The 20076-nt window shown below is 39.0% G+C and overlaps 1 protein-coding gene across 2 annotated transcripts in view; it reads right to left on the bottom strand.

Moving 5' to 3' along the window:
- GPAT9 (glycerol-3-phosphate acyltransferase 9) overlaps positions 1-20076 on the bottom strand; it is a 44612-nt gene that overhangs the window by 21389 nt on the left and 3147 nt on the right. For both annotated transcript variants that reach the window (XM_090016114.1, XM_090016115.1), the window contains exons 4-12: positions 15836-15954; positions 15595-15694; positions 13658-13753; positions 13433-13529; positions 13216-13303; positions 13029-13125; positions 10710-10795; positions 8206-8325; positions 8000-8098 (exon numbers count right to left, since the gene is read on the bottom strand). In XM_090016114.1, coding sequence (XP_089872240.1) covers positions 8000-8098; positions 8206-8325; positions 10710-10795; positions 13029-13125; positions 13216-13303; positions 13433-13529; positions 13658-13753; positions 15595-15694; positions 15836-15954 — 902 coding nt within the window. The remainder of the gene's footprint in view (positions 1-7999; positions 8099-8205; positions 8326-10709; positions 10796-13028; positions 13126-13215; positions 13304-13432; positions 13530-13657; positions 13754-15594; positions 15695-15835; positions 15955-20076) is intronic.

The raw sequence follows: 20076 nt of genomic DNA, 5'->3' as shown, positions 1-20076 counted from the left end.
CTTAATTTGAGCCTCCCTGTGTAATGAAGTTTTCTATCAATTCTTGAGTAATGAAGTTTTCCTGGTGTTTGCCTCTCTGTGCTTCTACGTATTCTCTTCTCTTCTTGCTTTGATAACACCAACTCCAGTCTGTTAGGCCCTTATCTCCTAGTGAAGTAAAAGGCAGATGAGTTGTAAAGCCCGTTAAAAAAAAACGTGTCGGACACGTGCCCTGCACGCGTCGGACACGTGCCCTGCACGCGTCGGACACGTGTCAAGGTTGGTCCGTTGTGTCGGACCCAGATCCGAGCCCGGACCCAGACCCGGCGTCTCGGGCGAGGGGAAAAAACCCTCACCCCTTCTCTCTCCTCTGCTCCGTCTCTCTCACGCTGCCGCCGACGATTGGAGACGCCGGCGACCAACTCCGCCCGGTCGCCTCCTCCTCTCTGAGTTCGGCAAACCTCCCGGCGGCATGGTTTTAAAACTCGCCGAGTCAACTCATTGACTCGGCTCAGCTCGACCCTCCAACGAGTCAACCCGACAAGGCAAACTCGGCCTGACAAGACTCGGCCTTGACTCAGGCCTGACTCGGGCGAGTTCTGGGATGTTTGAAATTTGATTTTTTATTTGAGTTAAACAAACATGGGACGAAGTACGGTTGTTACAGACAGAACATATGTTTTGTCTGTTATGTTCTAAGGGTTTGTCCACTCTTGGACAAGCAATCAGACAGACCCTTAGGGTCTCTTGTGAGTGTGTCCTTAGTGGTCCTTGTGTTGGCTGATTTGGTGGACTGATGTGTTCATTGGATTTGTGGTATGTGTGCTCTTGGATCTTCCCTGTGTGTGTGTTAACTTCGTAACAGGTACTAAGTATCACTATCATAGCATAATCAACTATAATATTCATCATGTATTATCAGAAGCATAAAATTAAGGAACTAAGTATATGTTGGAAACTGGTAATTGGCCTTGTGGTAGCCAGTAGCTAGAAGTCACTCAAGAGAGGATTCGTAACGTTTTCATAAATTTCTACCAATAAGACAAATGTCAACAGAGCTTCACAAAAGTTCTTGATTGCTTGACAATGCACAGAACCATCAAAATACAAAAATCCCACCAATTCATAAGAAACAACATTAGGAGCCAGTGTTCATAGGGAAAAGAGTTTTAGCTCTGTTTGGGAGTGAACAACCAGGATTTTATATGCTGCATCTCTTTCGAGAATTTTTGTCATGCCACTTAATTTCATATTTTTCAACTGACACCATAGTTATTCTTCAAATTACTCCATAGTCCTTTGTCTAAAAAAGAAATTTGAAGGCTATTTAGCAGGATATCCTAGAGTTTTTTGCTACAGCATTAGTTGCTTTTAATGACCTTTGTTCATTTGTCAAGGATGTACATTTATATATGGTCACATGGACAACAAAAAGGACACATGACATGCCATTGTTGTTCAATTTTTCATTAAGAATACTGTATAAGGGGGCATGACACAAGGGTAACTGGTAAGTTGGGAATATTCCTGTGAGAAAGTCTGGCAGAGATCAGCCTATGCATTTTTCAATGCTACTGCTCTCTATGAATGGTTTAACTAGAAAATGACAAACCCAGGAAGTAATACAAGCAAAAACCAAGCTAATTTAGTTGATGTCAATTGTTATCAGTTCAAAAGCAACCTAAGAAAGAGTCACATCTCTCTCCCAGTTTCAGTGATTACATGCCTTTACACAACCCAAGGATCTCTTGTTTACTGAAAAACATGGTTTGAGACAAATTATAAATTGTTTTTCTTTTAAAATCAAAAGTTAACAAAACCCGGTCCGAGTCATCGAGTTGACCCGCCGAGTCACGAGTCAATAAAGAACGAGTCGAGTCCCGAGTCACGGGTTTTAAAACCTTGCCCGGCGGTCTCCGAGCTTCGGCGACCGACCATCTCTCACGCCCTCCAGGAACCTCCACCGGCTGACGGCCTTGTTTCCCTGCAGCCACCGACGCCGACGACTCGCCGCCGGCCACCACTTTCGTCCCGTGTGCTGCAGGAAGTCGGCAACCTCAGCCGCCAGCAACAGTATCGTCGGCCACCTCTTCGCCTCCTCCTCTCTGAGTTCGGTAGACTTCCCGGCGGCCTCCAAGCTCCGGTGAACCCCCCACCTTCGTCGACCCCTTTTCGTTCCCTGTGTCGCAGGACGCCAACGATCGTAGCCGACGACAACCTCCGAGCTCCGGCAATGCATCGCTTCCTCCCCTTCCTCTGTGGCCACCAGCGACATCGCCATCGACCTCCTGTCTGGCTGTCGGCTGCGCCAGAGCCCCCGACGTCGGAGTTTTCAACCATCGCCGCCTGAGTTCCTCGTCGTCGTCGACCTCTGAGCCTCGACGACCTCTGTCGTCGGTGCCTCGCTGTCGGCCACCACCCTCCTTTTCTCTCTTGCGTGGGTGCCAATGACCCCTCTGTTTTTGTCGCCTTCGTCCCGGGTGCCGCAGACGTCAGCGATCGGAGTCGTCGGCAACCTTCGACTACCGACCACCGTCGCTGGCCATCTCACTCTTCGAGCTGGCGTCAGCGGCCCGCCATCAGCCACCATCTGCTCCATCTTGGCTGTGTTACCCGATGACCGCCGCCGTCAGGCACCCTCTCCCCCGTTCCTTCGACCTCTTCTTCCCTGTGTCCGGCCACCTGGCGTCAGCTGCTGTCGGAGACAGCAACGTCGCTGCTCTCTCTCAGCTACCCCCCGACAACGATCGATGTTCGTCAGCAACCCCTCGGTCTGGTGACCTCAGTCGACACTCCCCCGTTGTCGTGGTCTCCTGAGGTAAAAACCCCTTCTCTTCTTCCTTTCCTTTGTGAGGGGTTGGTCGACAGGGGACTGAGCCCCCTGTTGTCACCTCTAGTCAGCAGGGGGTTACCCCCCCCCCTGCCTTTTTGCAGTCGGTCGACAGGGGGGTTGAGCCCCCTGTCGTCGCCTCTCGTTGGCAGAGGGCTCTACCCCCTGTCGCTTTGTGGTTTTTCGGCAGGGGATTTTGCCCTCGTGCCTCCTATGGTCCTCTGTTAGGGAGCTTTGCCCCCTATCCCCATCCTGTGTTTGGCAGGGGGCTTCGCCGCCTGCTCTCTTGTTGCTTCTCGGCAGGGGGTACTGTCCCCCTGCCTTCTTTGGTTTCTCAACGGGGGGTGAAGCCCCCTTGTCCTCTTCATGTTTTCGAGCAGGGGCTTGCCCCCTGCACCTCGTTTGTTCTCCGGCAAGGGGCTTTGCCCCCTTGCCTTGCTCTTGCTGCCTGTCTCGTATTCCAACAGGGGGTGTTCCCCCCTGTCTTGTTATGGCAGGTAGCCTCTGCTCCCTCCACTGCCTTTCTCTGTTCTGGCAGACGGGGAGCTCCTGCTCCCTGCCTTTGTTGTTGCTGCCAAGCAGGGCTGAGGCCCCTGCCTCTGGCACCCTTGTCTGCAGGTTGCAGAGTTCCTGCATCTGCCTCCTACAGGCGGCCTTGTTGCCTCTGTCCCTCTTCTGCAGGGAGCTGAGCTCCCTATCTACTCTCGTGTTTGGGGTCCGGTACAGGTCTTACCGGACCCGCTTTTCGTTTATATTACGACATATACTAACGTTCCAAGCTTTCCAGGTTGAACGGTGGATCCAGCTCGCCCTTGTGGCTCAAGCTCGTGCTTACCTACGCCGCAGGCGTACGAGGACCCGCAACCCCTCAAGGTAGGGGATTCTTGCGTAAAAGGACAATGAACGAATAAATGCTAAAATAAGGAAAGATAACTAAAAGAGTATGATATATGTATACGTATAATATATATGCGTATGTCTTTACCTTCAAGGGCGCGGTTTCGTGATCCTTGTCCTCTTTACTTTCTCACACTTTCCTTTCTGTTACCGCCGCGCTATATGTGCCTAGGCTTTTAATTCATGTCTTTACATTTCATGCCTTTAACTTCAAAGACGTGGTTTCGCGATCCTTGTCCTCTTTACTTTCTCGCACTTTCCTTTCCTGTTGCCCCGCGCTTTGCGCCATGGCATTTACTTGTATGTCTTTTTACTCAAGGATGCAATCTGGGTCCTCCTTTACGTTCTCGCACTTTGCTTTTTGCATTTACCTTTTGTTGCCCCACGCTTTATGCGCCATGGCCTTACTACTTGCTTTACTCTTCGTACTTTACTTTCCTATTGTTGTGATGCTGGTTGTCGCACTTACTTATGTATGTGTTCGTCTTTACCTTGCTGCTGCACTTCGTGCATGTATTCTTATCTCTGTTGTATGCTCTTTTACTTGCTTACGCTTATCGTTTAATCGAGGTACAACCTCATGCCTCGTGAGTCGTCCTTTACACTTGCTTAGTCAGTATAGGATCTCATACCTCGTGAGTTGCTTATGTAGTTGTCTGCTTGTGTGTTTCGGTGATCGAGGTATGATTTCATACCTCGTGTGTGGCTTGTGCGTTTTGCGCTCGAGGTGTCGCTTCGCACATCGAGTCTTGCCCCTTGATTTGTCATTGTATTAGTATGTGCACGGGTTTGCCCTTGGTCAGCTTGCACTCCTTGAGTGCAGCTTCGAGTGTATAGTGTATATTGTTTTACTTGTTTTAAGAGTCACGATACACACTTATGCACTTCAGTTCTCCAAAGATGATGGTCTTAGGTGCAAACCTATTTTCAAAGATGTATAGCCTTGTGAAGCAAAGATAACGGCTGGATCTCCCAAATCGATGTATGTAGAAAAGGTGTGTTACAACCTCAATTCGCCTATCCGATACGACTCAGATAACCTTGTTTAGGAGTCTGTGCACGAGTAGGGCGAGAATCCTATTGAGGTACTTGCGCCATCGCTAGATCGGCGTTACATCACTTCTGATGCGAGACCTAGTTTTAGGCTTTCTGGTCCAACCAAGATAGTAGCGCCTTCCTTCCTTCGTAAAGGTATTGTTGTAGGATTTCTTACGAAGAATCCATGTACCTCCTCTTGTAGTTGTATCCTTAGTCACGTACGATATGTTTGGGCTACGAAGAGCAGGACGAGAGGTCTGTAGTATCCTCTAAACGTGTATTGACACATTAAGCTAAATCTTGTTATGTTGATATTCGCCCAATAGGCAGAATGCTTGCGATTGTCTAAAGGACCCGAGCACGATAAGTTGAAACTGGAATGAGTTAACTGTGGACTTCTGTAAAGCAAAAGTGTTAAGGGATTTCCTACGAGAGATCCTTACCCCTCTCATCGTGGTTATACTTTTGAACAGGTACGTTGCGTACTGCGGTGAGTAGGATGAGAGAGGTGTGTGGTTGCCTCAAACGCGCAATGGCGCGTGTAATTCACATAAATGATAATCATGCGCCTTCACAGGCAAGGTGCTCGAGTGGGTCGAAAGACCAGAACATGTAGAATGGGACGGCGGTTAAGAAACCCCCCGGCGTGCTCATTCGAGACGGTTCATCAAGAGAGAGGATGGATGGTACAAAACTCTGATGAACAGTCATTAATGGCAATCACGAGCAAAGATCTGACTTTCCCAGTCATCGGAGGTTAGGGGAAATACTTCAGGTCACTTTTGCAGAAGTTCGGATGCGCATACATGGGCCTTTGTTTGCCTTTGGGGATTCACTCTCTTGGTCACTGGCTGTCCCCTTAGCAAGCGGACTCAGTCAGTCATTCGGGGTATAATAAAATACATAGCATAATAGACCCCCGAATCGATCTCGGTTGTTTCTACGTTTTTTCCTTGTGCGTACCCACAATGGCCTGTTCATGATGAGACAAAATATAACTCACATACATGATTATGAGATATGTGTGTTGTGACGTGAATTGATTGCTTGCTTGTTAGCTCGGTAGTTCGGTACGCTACTCGTTGAGCTATGCACACCTGTTGAGGCGTTACCTTAGTTGGTTAAACTGCTTACGCAGTTCCTTGCTTAGTAATAACTAGCTTCTCACACTAGTTAAATGCTTATCCTGTGTAGTTTATGAATTGTTTGTGATGCAATAGCTTGTGCCTTACAATTAATGTAGCTACTTGCCGATGGTCTGAGCCATCTAATGATAATTGTAAGTATGGCAAGCATTGTTACGAATGCTTGACTTATGTGGTTGCTTTGTTTGATTGTTGGTTTGAGTTAGTCACTTTTCCCCTATAATATCTGTTGGATTGTTATAGTCGCTTGTTTAGTACTATGGTTCTCACTGCTCTTATATGTAGCTATTTACTTTACTAGAGCTTTGCTTACTCCAGAGTACGTTTGGTTAGTTCTTTTAGTCTTGCTTTTCCCTGCTTGATCTAGCAGATATCTTGCTTATTGCAACATTTGTTTTGCACCCCTACTAGTCTGTTATAAGACTGACTCATTTCATGGGCAGGTGGTGAACAGGTTATACAGCTTGCGATGGCACGATGACGGGATGCGTTCAAGGCGAGACCCCTTTCTTAACGTTGCGCTCCTGGGGACCCTTTTGGTAAATGTGATATAAAGTTTCTTTGAAAGTATTTATTCTGATTAGAACTCTAGATTACTAAAACTGTATTACCAAAACGTGGTTCTTCTTTTCATTTCAATAAAATGTATATTCGAATTGCAAATCAGTTTATAAGGGAAAGATTGTGTTTGCGTTGTAATGCGCCCAAAGTCTAGGAATTTGTTATTTTAAACCTGATCTTTCACTGAACTTCTGTTTCAAACTCTGATAAATGATTGATTTCAAAGCTTTCAACCTTTCTCATAAAAAGTTTCAAGTCCATGATTTTGGGGCGTTACATGAGTAAATCCTTCAAAAACAAGAAAACAAGTCACCGGCACATATTGCTGTTGGGGCACAATGTTCCCCCCTCTGAGATGATTTATAGATCATACATATTGGAAAAACATACCATTTCTCTTTCTCTTTTCCTTTTCTTTCATACTTCCATTCATCTGCATCCTCTATTTTCATTTCAGAACCTACACAATTAGCATTCTGATTTTACATTATTGAGAAAGGATTGCAGTTGCTATAACTTTTGTCGATCAGCCAATATCCCTCATAAAGATGAAGAGATAAAGCACGTCAGTGTAACCCAACCCATTATCTGTTTCACCTGGAACACTGATTCGAACAGCTACATGCACTTTTCGTATATATACCAACCAGCGTTCAAGAGGTGTAAGTAGTTCATTGTCCATAAAAATTATGTGTGTGTGTTGAACATGGAGCCAAAACACACAAGAAAACTATCTGATAGTGTTGAAATCTAGGAGACAGCCATGTAGTTTTACTGAATTCAGAGATGGTATACTATACCATTTAAGCTATGTCACACGGACTCTTCTAACAGGGCACCGCACCCGCGTCGCACCCGCGTCGCACCCGCACCCACGCGGGTGCGACACTTGGACACAGCTTCCTTTGTGTTAGGTGAAGTCAACAACACGGAGATCCATTTCTATCCAAAAGTAGATTCAATTAACCCTAATCAAGTCCATTTTTATCTATATTATATATATATATACATAAATGCACACACATACTCATAGTGTTAACTTAAAACTGTTAAAAATTATATATATATACCCTCCCCGCACCCAAGTTTTTTTAAAGTGCTGCATCCGCACCCGTACCCGCACCTATGTGACATAGCATTTAAGGAAGCAGCAGTCACATCTAGCTTAAAACTCTGGTGGTAAACTTTACAAATCAATAATCTTCAACCAAGCAACAAAAAAGGCATGTGGCCTCCAAACCAACTTTCTGTATAAGGGAATTTGACAATATGGCTGCAGCCACAGCTCACATGGTTTTTATTGCACAAAGAATTACTCGTTTCAATGCTCATGAAATAAGCAATCTTAAAACTGAGAAATAAAAGATTTTAAACAAGATTTTTAAAACTGAAGATGCTTATCAATGAGATAACTTAGAACAGAATTTAGCCTTTTCAATTGCAGAGAGAATACTTGAGAAGCTAAATGTTGACTATAAAGATCAAGGCAATGTAATGGAACTGTGGAAGTATTGCTAGTGAATTAAAAAGCAGTGGCAGGGAAGCATACTTTATTTCAGTAAGCTTTGGGCTTGGACGATAATATTTCAAATATCCATCCCAGGGAACTTTCTTAAGACCAGCACGGACAGAGATAATGTCTCTAACCCTGTAGTAAAATGCAAAAGGAACTTGTTACATGAAAATTTCCAAAGGAGTATTTAAAGCCTGTAAACTGGACCCAACATCATTCTATGATAAGAAAAGCAGCCCCACCTTTCTGAAAATTCAATGGAAGTCTCTCCAGGTTTTATTGTTTGAGGTTCCAAGTACCACACATCACAAACTACAGCCCATGAAGTCATAAGTCGAAGCAAATGCATCGTAAAAGACTGCCTGTCAATAATGATCCAGAAATGGTAAATTATTTTTGTTGCAATAAGGAGGGGTTTGATTCGAGGACAGCCATGGACAAGAACACCATGTTCTGTCCTGTCCTGTCTTGTCAGGACAGTTACAAGGTGTCCTTGTCCAGCGTTTGCATCGACCACTTTAGAAAGCTACTGTCAATGTGTCCTGCGTTTGATTCATCATCACGGACTACTTGGATACATCATCAAAAAATGTTTACAATTTCTGTATTTTGACAAAAAAAATCTTTGGATATACACATGGAAAAACAGGTATCATATTGAATCAAATTATGAAAATATGTCAAAAACCCTAAAATCTAAACAAACTCTAAAAAAAAATTAGATTTAGCATGCATTCATTCAATAAATTGCAAGAATAGGGATTAAAAGATACAAAAGCCCTAAAATCTATACCCGGAAAAAGAAAATCAGATTTGGCATGCATTCACCCAATAAGTTGCAAAAATAGGGATTAAAATACAACACCCCTAAAATCTAAGCATACCCGAAAAAAATGGGATTTAGCATGAATCCACTCAATAAATTGCAATAATAAGGATTAAAATACAAAACCTCTAAAATCTAAACATACCCAAGAAAAATGGTATTTAGCATGCATTCACTCAATAAATTGCAAAAATAGAGGTTAAAATACAAAAAACCCCTAAAATCTAAGCATACCTGAAAAAATTCAAATTTAGCATCATTCATCCAAAAAAATTGCAAAAATAAGGATTAAAATATAAAATCCCTAAATATAAGCATACCAAAAAAAAAATCGGATTTACAAAAAATTACAAAAATAGGGATTAAAATATAAAATTCTTAAAATTTAAACATCCCCCAAAAAATTGGATTTAGTATGAATTCACTCAATAAATTACAAAAATAGGAATTAAAATACAAAACCCCTAAAATCTAAGCATATCCAAAAAAAATGATTTAACAAGCATTCATCCAAAAAGTTGTGAAAATAGGGATTAAAATGCAAAACCCCTAAAATCTAAGCATACCTAAAAAAAATTTGATTTAGCATGCATTCATCCAATAAATTGGAAAAATACGGATTAAAGATTGTTATGAGAATGGCGTGAATCCCGATGCACTCTGGAATGGGTCAAGAACAAAAAATACAATGTATTTCAATACACATTCATCAAAGAAATAACAACGGAATACAAGACATAAAAACAAACAATTTTATTAAGAATGAAATTCAAATAATACAAAAGAAATACAAAATTACAAAGTGCCTCACTACAAACACTCAAAACAGTAAAAACTACCCATACATTCTCTCAACCTCATTTAAGCTTACACACACATCCCATATATATACATAAGAGGTAGTCCCAAATAGAGCTGTTGGAACAGTTCAACAGTTATGAATAGAGCGGTTGGACTGTTCCAACAGCTATATTTGACTAGTCAACTCTATGTTGACTAGTCCAAAAAGAACCTAACTAAAAGGAAAAAGACGAAAGAAAAAAAGAAAAATAATAGTTACAAACTTACAACTAATTTCAATATTTACATATATAATATATATGTATACATATATACAAATATGTATATATATTGTACATATACATATTATATGTATATACATTTCAACAACATTTATCTTAACAAAGATAACCTTAATTCTACAACAGCCGAGAGAAAAGGAGAGTGGGAGACACACACACACACAGAGAGACTTAGCCTACAACAGAGAGAGGGAGAGTACCGCCCATCACCCAATACTTTTGCTTCTGTGCTTTTCAATCTTCACCTTGAAGCTCTAAAAAGGAGATCTACCACTTTTGAGTAATGAGGTACCCATTTTAAGTAATTTTTCTGATCCATAACAAATTCCAAATAGTCCTTAGTCTATCTCTACCTCCCTTGCTTCAGACATTGTTCAAGCACTTACATGTGCCATATGTGCATCCTTCTAGCAGTCTACTGGCCTCCTGATTGATCTATGAGCATCCAACTTTGGTGTCTTACAGTCAAGGGTATCACATATTGGATTCATGTAGGAGAATAATACACTAATAAAAGAATATAGTGCATATGTGTCCTTTAAACCAGTCAGGCAATCAAGAATTTCTGTCACATATTTCATTTTATACAGAAGCAAGGATTTTAACCATCACATACTACAACATATATAGTGACTGCTTTACATCACATACACCAATTAGAGGCAATAGCTCAGGGCAAGAGAAATGTATAGCAACCCACGCATGCCTTCACTCATGCAAATGTTCATGCAACACAAACACATGCCTAATTGCCTATGCACATAACGCACACATGCACACACAGACAGCATGTGGATGCAAAAGGCATACAGATAATTAGATGTTCCATGCTGCATACTTTTTACTGTTCCAAAAAGCATCCACAAAAATCTTGTTGTACTTGATTGCAATAGGGCAAACAGTGCACCCAAGTTCAAAGGCACCCTGTAACATACCAAAAAGAAGCAAGGGTCACCACACTGAAAATTTTACCGGTCAATAAGTTAGATTGCCATAACCAATCATAACATAGAGCAACAAAATCATGAATTATTGCACAAAACCATTAACATGAATGACACGTCCTTTTGAAAAGCAATTTGTTGCCAGAATTGGAAAGAAGAATACATTAAAAACAGAGAAACATCCTTGATAGTCTAGAATATTAGAACTGAAAAATAAACAAAAATCAAGAATGAATTGCATCAACAACCTAGAATATCATGACTAACAAAAGGGGCCTGGAATGCAAAATTATCCCGCTGTATGTCCAATGTACGTTTAGCACATCAAACAAATAACTACTGGAATGAGGAAAGAAATAATAAACACACACACATTAAGATATAGGTTCAAAGAAAAAAGAAATTCCTCAAGCTAGTCTTTTCCTAAAAAAATGTTTCCCATGCTCATGGAGAGAGGTTAAGGCATCAAAAAACTTCTAAAAGTTGAAACAAGAAGTCATTCCTCTATTTAAAAGACAATAATAATAGCTTAAGTGTGCCCCATAGAAACTACAAATAATTTTTACCTCTAATTAAATATTAAGATATATAAAAAATGCAAATGACGCAGTTCATAATTTTAGATATATAGAAATTCTGTTCTTTGATTATTAACTCTACAGCCTAATCCAATTCCTATTGAAGCAGCAGCTTTATAGGCCAGGACTGATATTTGCAATTTCAGCATCCATTTAATCAATTAGACTGCAAAGAACACTACAAAGGAAAAAGAGGTAGAGCCTTTGTTGTTGCTGAGCTTGTGTGGCGTCATCCTATTCGCACAATGCAACTTCTGATTTTGGCACCTGCTCAGTTATTTTCTAATCATACAACCATTATTTACTAGACATACTTTTCATCCATAAGAGGAATAAGCAAATTGACATGGATTATTATCAAACAAAGTACAGTTTTTGGACGATATACTGATATAGTTACTTTGCATATATTTCAACCAATTGCAGTGTAATAGCCTCATAAAATCTCCAACAGTTCCTCGTTAAGCTTCCACTGATCTTACCATGGCGAGAGGAGCACTAGCAAATGTAAGGATTCTTTTGGATTGAAGATGAAAAGGAAACCTATTAATCAGACTTCAAAGAAATCTGGCAGACTGTGAATTGACAGCTTTTGTCATTGTGAGGCCCAAGATTATAGGATTCCTTTGGACTAAAACCATCCACTTTTCTGGAATTTGGAACATGAGTTCACAACACACACACACACCAGAATCATGGGCCAGGTGAGAATTCTCATTAGATAAGAAATAAAAATTCTCACCAGCCATATCCAAATGCACCTTCACTGTGTATAGTATATTTCTTTGTTACTCTGTTTACCCCTTTGTACATGTGAATCACTATTTCTGCATTATTCTATGTATATTTGTTTTGTTCTTCTATTCAGTGGAACTTTTGTTTTTTGCCCCATTACCATATCCATTATATTATTGTATCACCTTATGCCTATTTTTTATGTTATTGAGAAACACTTTAAACATCGTGCTTCTTTTAGTCAAGATAGCTGACCATGCTTTACAAGCTGGGAAGAATCATATTAAGACAAAGCGTATACTGAATCATAAAGAATACACGCAATGCTATACTGGCTCAAGGTACCTGGTTTGCATTGCATAGCCCTGGAACTATGAACTTGGAAGATGAACAGTAACACACTTATGTGTCTCCCTCTACAGGACTTTAAGAGCTTACTGTGAAAACAGGGCAATACAAAGGTCAAAAGCACAATCCCTCTGGATGGATGGATTGCAAACTGGTAATACTTTGACAGCCAAATATATTTCGAAAAAAATTCCCTTAAATTTTCATTTATATGCTGACACTCTTCCAACACCAATAGTTGGGTGCCAAATAATGGAGAAATTCAGACTAAACATTCCCAGTGGAGTGCATCCAGCTTGATAAGATCCACTATGTTGGTTGGGAGAAGGCTTGCACGAAGCTAGTGGAGGTAACACAGGAATCAAGGTCTAGTTTGGCTATTAAATGCCATGAAAGACTACTTCTACTAATTAATGGAATTATTTTCAGGTAATAAATCAACAAGTAAAATGGGTCATATAAGAAAAGCAAAATGCAGTAACATCTTTTGCATGAATGCCATTTAGTGAGGAATAAATCAAGTATCATTTTAAAGTAACACAACACACAAACCTTTTTAAACATGACAGTGTAGTCATTATTTACACAAGTTCCCTCTGGAAAGATGAGAAGAGGATTGCTTTCACTATTTCCAATGTGATCTTTCATCCTACAGATGCGAAAATCTTGATTTAAGGTTAATATGAACTGCAGAAAAAATAAACAGAAGCCTAGAATATGTAAGATCAATAAAGCTCACTTCTTTGCTACAATCTGTCGATCCTTTTCTTCTGTACGGTTAAACCATATGCAACCCAAACTTTCCAAAATGGTAGTTTGTAAAAGGCCTACATTAACATTATCATCGATCAAAATTTTCAAATATAAAGTCCAAGAAAAGGGAAGAAAAATGATAAAGCAATAGACTTCTGCCATGAAGATCTTATATGACCATTGCAGAAAGAGGATAATCGTACCAACCCAGCCTGGATGTTTCTGCATCATAACAGCAAATGCTGTCATTTGCTCTAAAACAATGAAATCAATCATGGAAGTATGATTTGCCACATAAACCTGCTTCACCAGTTACAGGAAAGGTCAAATATCCAACCACACGATGCATACTGGTGGTAGCACCGCAGCGGTACAAGATCCATCTCAGATGGGAATAAAGATAGAAAGTGTTGTAATCTTTGGAATACCTGTTTTGGACGGATACTGGGTCGTGGTCCGTGGTACTTAACAACTCCAGTCCACGAAGCAACAAAAACACTACACAGGAACTCCACCAGATACCTCTGAACATAAGGTAAACAATTTAAAAGCATCAGAAAAGTCAGTGCCAAAGACAAAATGACCAAAATAATCCTACCAAACTTTCAACTAATTAAATCAGTGTTTTACCAAAATAACTAGATGATAGATTCCACTTTATACTTCATACACACTCATACAAAATATGCACAGCAATCATTATAGGAGGTAAAAATGCCTATGGATGTTACAGCTAGTATAATTTCGAAGATCTCATAAGCTAAGTTTGAGCACCACATGAATAATATCCCAGTTGACTGTTTCTTCATGCTAAGAATCCAACTTGGACAATTGCTTCCATCACTTTCTAGACCCAACATGTTTCATACTTATCAACTTTTGTCACTGGGAATAAAATACGAGCATTCACTTAATATTTATTTCTTTTCCCAAAACATTAAATCTTTGTAGAAATGGAGAAAAGTAAAATGGGAAAATCTATAAAGATAGTAAATATCCTACTCCTTTGCATTCTAACATTGATTGGACAGAAACTTCTTTTCTCAATTGAAGGCCAAAGGAAAGGTTTTATTTTATTTTTTCCCCTTGAGGACATGGCATTGGATAGAAATGATTGGAGGAGAAGGATTCATGTGGAAGACCCAGAATGATTTTCTTTGTTGGTTCATATCGCCGACCCAAAATGTTTTGGGATGAAGGCATAGTTGTTGTTGTTGTTGTTGTTGTTGTTGTTGTTGTTGTTGTTGTTGTTGTTGTTGCCAACCAAGCTGGGCGACAAGTCCCAGTGGATTCAGAACTAAGACACCCCAGCTATGATAGTGTAGCCATATTGTTCTAGCAATGACAATTGACATCTTGCTCCATTTTTAGTTCCAACATGAGAACCGCTTGCTTCCTATGTATGAAAATTGATACTTTTATATCTGTGTGTGTGTGGTGTGTGGTGTGTGTGTGTGTGTGTGTGTGAGAGAGAGAGATGTTCATTGTGTTAAAGAGAGAATATGTGATTGTCATGATTATTCTTTGAATTAAGATGAGCAGTGGGTCACTCATGGGAGAAAGATCTAAGGCTGTAGGTAAAACAACCATACAACAACAACAACAACTACGCCTTCATCCCAAAACAATTGGGGTCGGCGATATGAACCAAAAAAGAAAAACAACCATACAAAAAATAAAATTAATTTATAATCTCCTAACAAAATTATTTTCATGAATTTAGGATATAACAGTCTTTTTAAATCCACATAAACCAACCTCATTTAATTCAACACTAAATAGTATGTTAAAGATGGATATTTTAGACATTCTCCTTTCCTTCTATGGCATATTGTGCAGAGTGGAGGCCTCATCAGAAGAGTTTGGTTGCATTTCTTCCTCAATTTGCACAAAATGGAGTAACATATGGTCAACGGATGTTGTAGTCTTTGTTTTTCTTAAATAAGCAAATTCTCCAATATCTAATCTTTGAAGGAAAAAGCAAAAATAAAAGGCGGTGGTGATGGTGTTGTAGCAGCAGTAATAATAGGATTAGTAGTGGTGGTAGCAAAGGCGGCAGTAGTAGAAGCAGTGGCAGCAATTGTCACATGCAGATGCAAGTTTTTTAGCTAAATAACTGCATGGATACCTTTCCAAAGTTTTCCAACCAAATACGACTACTTGAAAGCCATAAACAACCACTCTTACATTATGCTACAAAAATCAAAAAATGAAAGATAATAGTAAACCAAAATGTTTAAATGTGGTTGACTATAGCAGATAGAAGACAAAATTTTATTGAAGTTATGCCACACAATATCATGACATGATCAGAGAATTAATCCATATACCTTACACCAACTTCATAAAATATTACAATCCTAACCTCTAATTGTCGCCTAGTTTTGTTCTGCCCCTTCAATAGGTAATGTACAAGCATAAAACATGTAAGGAATATCACCCATCCTGTTGCTAGGAGCATACATCTGTAGATTAATAAACAAACAAAAAATCATCCGTTTAGAATACATATATACAGACAAATCTTCAAATGGGACCAGTTGTAATGTAAATGAAGGTAGTGTCATGGATAAGTAAAATTAGTTTCATAAGTCAACAAATCTCACCTAAGTGGAAAGAGAACAACATATCTAATTACAACCCCCAAACACCATAATGGGAATAAATACACATTCCAATTCCATGGTTCAGGTGGATTTGACTTGAAGCAGCGAGTAAAGGAGTCCTGTGAGTTTGATATGATAAATTTCATAAGGCCACAATTGAGAATAAATCTTTCACAACAAAAAATAAAATTTAAGATACTAGAATGCAAGACAGAAAGAAATATAAAACAATTATATACTAACGGTGAAAATCTTGTGCTGTAATGAAATGAACAAATTAAAAGATAAGACATCAATGAGATACACAAAGAGATCATATGTGTGTAGAGTCCTTGAGGGCATATGATTAATTGATAGATTGCCATGCCCATAGAATCCGCCCAATAGTCCCTAGGCACGCTTCCACCAAAAAATAATGCTCTAGTAGTCTCTAGAATGTGTTTGTTCTTTCTCTCTGCAACCCCATTCAGTTCAAGAGTATATGGACATGTCTGCTAATGCTCAATTCTTCTTTCCTGCAGAAAACTTTTAAACACAATACTAATATACTCCACCAAAATCAGTGTGAAGAACTCTAATCTTAACTGAAAACTGAGTTTCAACCATGACACAACTTTTTGAAAAATCTCAAAGAGTTCACTTCTACTTATCATGAAATATACTCAAGCAAGGTAGTCTGTATCGTATGATATGGTACAATACGTATCGTTACTTTTCGGGTTTACAATATGATACACACTCGTATCGCGATACAAGTGTATATTGTACACATATTGGGTGTATCGTATGATACACCCCTGTATCGTGTTGTATCATACGATACACCTTCGGCCTACTTTAAAAAGGCCAAAAAATTATTTTTTTCATGTTGGGTTTTAAATATCTTTTGAGGGTCAATTTCTTCATTTGTCTAGAGGCCATTAGAAGCGCATTTCCAATGTTTTTTCACCCAAAGAAGTGGGTTAAGATAAAAAAAAATGCATTTTCACCATTTTTCCACTCAAGAAAATGGGTTAAAATAAAAAAATTATTTATTATCAGTAAAATTACAAAGTTACTCTCCAAAAAAAATTTGCCTTGGGAGATACAACCCCCCGCCAACTTACCACGAAGTTGGATCCACGAAAATTAAAGATTTATATCATAGAAATCAAGCTCCGCACTCCTCCAACAAAGATGGCATCAGATGATCTGACATCTATGTCACACGGACTCGGCTCCAAGGTCGCCGCACCCGCGTCGACACGCACCGACACGGGTGCGGACACGGGTGCAGCTCGGACTCGGTCAACCCGACCCTGGGTGTGGTCAACGCACCCAGGGTCATTTTGGTCCATTTTTTGTAAAAATTTATTTTTTTGAAATTTTTTTTTTAAATTTTCTGGGCTACAGCTGTAAGGAAAAAAACCCATCACAACTAAAAAACCTGTACACTTTCAAGTTTTAAGTACAGAATGGGCACAACTCAAGTTTTTGTGGTTTTTTCCTGTATGAAGAAAGTGAATTATTACAGTGTATGAAGAAAGTGCCCAAAAGTGAATTATTCCTGTACGAAGAAAGTGTACAGAATGCCTTCACAACTCATCACCTGTCCCCTAATGGGCACAACTTTGACCGAGTCTTTTATATATATATATATATATATATATATATATATATATATTTTTTTTTTTTTTTTTAATATATATATAGCTGAGTCCCCATGTCCAAAATTTTTGAAATTGTGCCGCACCCGTGTCGCACCCGCACCCGCACCCATGTGACATAGTCTGACATAGCAATGGGACACTCAAGTAATGAGTGAAAACCGATTGAAAATCGAGTGCAACTACTGACATAATATTTTTGTTTAAGTAGTATAAAAGTATGAGTCTTGTGGCATATTCTTAATTGCAAGATATTTAATATTTTGCATTATTTTTGTGATATATTTGATGTTTAATGATATCTTATGCAGCTCACAGAGACATAAATGCTTCATATGTGATTTTATGGTTGTATTGTGTACAATTCATCATTATTTGATGTGATGTTTTTTTAGAATTTTTACTAATTTTTTTATTTTTTTAAATTTTTTAATTTTTAATTTTTTTAATTTTTAATTTTTTTATTTTTTATAATTTTTTATTAAAAATTTATGATACGTTTACGACTGTCACACAGACTCTTTAAACAGGGCAGGGCACCGCACCCGCACCTAGGCGGGTGCGACACTTGGACACAACTTCCTTTTGTGTTAGGTGAGGTCAACCACACTGAGGTCCATTTCTATCCAAAAGTAGATTCAGTTAACCTTAATCAAGTCCATTTTTATCTATATTATATATAATAAATACATAAATGCACACAAATACACGTAATGTTAACTTAAAATTGTTAAAAATTATATATATATTCTCCCCGCACCCAAGTTTTTTTAAAGTGTCGTACTCGCACCCGCACCTATGTGACATAGGTTTACGATACAATATGGTGTTACTATTGGCCCGATTGATACGGGTAACCATACGCTACTTACAACCTTGTACTCAAGTATATCTAGTACAATCATCAATAAAAGTCACGAAATATGACGAACCTGCTTTGGACATTACTATTGAGGGACCCCACACATCATAATGATCAAGATCAACTTCCCTGTCTCTAGTCCCAAATGGCAAAGCATGACCTTTCGCTATCCTACAGCTCTCACATTCTTGCATATGCATTGACACAACTAACTTTGCCCCACCTAAACTCGAGGCGTAGCGAGGCGCTCCACCAAAAACTTAGGCGAGGCGTAAAGCGTAAGCCATAAAAAATTATAAAAAAAAATATCTAAAAATACAAATAAATAAAGAAATGCTTTATTGATGAAGTAACAAACAATAAGAAATAGAAAATCTCAAATAAGTACTAAAAAATATGAGATTAACATATAAAAGTAACTAAGAAACTGAAAATATCTAAAAATACAAATAAATAAATAAATGCTTTATTGATGAAGTAACAACCAATAAGAAATAAAAAATCTCAAATAAGTACTAAAAAATATGAGATTAACATATAAAAGTAACTAAGAAAGTGATTACATAACTGGAAAACTAATTATATAATTGAAAAATATAATGTCCTATAAAGCAACAACCAAATATGAGATTAACCTATAAAAGTTAAAACATAATTAAAATATGAGATTAACCTATACAATGAGATTAACTTCTTCTTCTTCTTCTTCTTCTTCTTCTTCTTCTTCTCTGCGTTTTTAAAAACACTGCTCCCAACAGATAAAAAATGTTGTAACCTAGAACTAGAAATATGGCCATAGTCTCTAGTGCCACAAAACTGACTCATCCATATATACAACTCCTAGACTAACTCCAGATTTCCTCTACAAGCTCATATCTAGCCAATCCAAATAATACAGATCTTTCCTCTTGTACCCAATTTCAATCAATAAGAGAGAGAGGGTAACATTACAATTAAGCTTGGTAATTTGGCCAACAAAATTAAGATTCACTGCAAGAGAAGGAACATAATAAAATTTGTGAAATATTCAATTTACTTCTAGGACATGGGTTGGAAGTAATGAACCTAACTTTGGATAGAATCATGAAGGAGTCATCTGAGATGCAGAAAATACCACTGCAAGGCTGACAATTGGCTAAAATTGACTCATGAGTACACGTGGCATAATGATCCTGAATCTATCAGCCATCCAAGAGGACTACTAGAAATACTTGCACAAGCCATATCAGAAGAGGAAGTGAGAATAGAAGAGAGAGAGAAACATTGAATGATTGGGTTAAGAGCTGCAACTGGAGAATTTGTTGTTGCATCTGCCACATCAACTCCAAATTCTATAGCTGACTCCCACCAGAATGCTCAAAAGAACCTCCCACACGCAAGTCAGTAGGTTGAGCCCTTTCACTACAATTTGTTTGTTCATTCTTATATCTAGGACTCTATGCAATGGACTGAGCTGTAGAACCTCCACTCTTCTTTTGCAATACAGGGCAGGATCGCTTCATATGCCATATTTCTTTGCAATAGTAGCATCTTGTACCACTCATATTACCTCTGGATCAATGTTGTGAAAAGCATTGAGGCATAGCGAAATGTTCCACCAAAATATGAAGCCAGGCGTAAAGCGTAAGCCTCAAAAATATATTTTTAAAATTTAAAAAAAAATATATCTAAAAATACAAATAAATAAAACAAATGCTTTATTGATGAAGCAACAACCAATAAGACATAAGAAA

The sequence above is a fragment of the Nuphar pumila genome, chromosome 8 (genome assembly GCF_984573655.1).
Source record: "Nuphar pumila chromosome 8, dmNupPumi1.hap1.1, whole genome shotgun sequence".
Classification (NCBI taxonomy): Eukaryota; Viridiplantae; Streptophyta; class Magnoliopsida; order Nymphaeales; family Nymphaeaceae; genus Nuphar; species Nuphar pumila.
The sequence above is the reverse complement of the archived record's forward strand: the minus strand, read 5'-3'. Positions and strand labels throughout refer to the sequence as shown.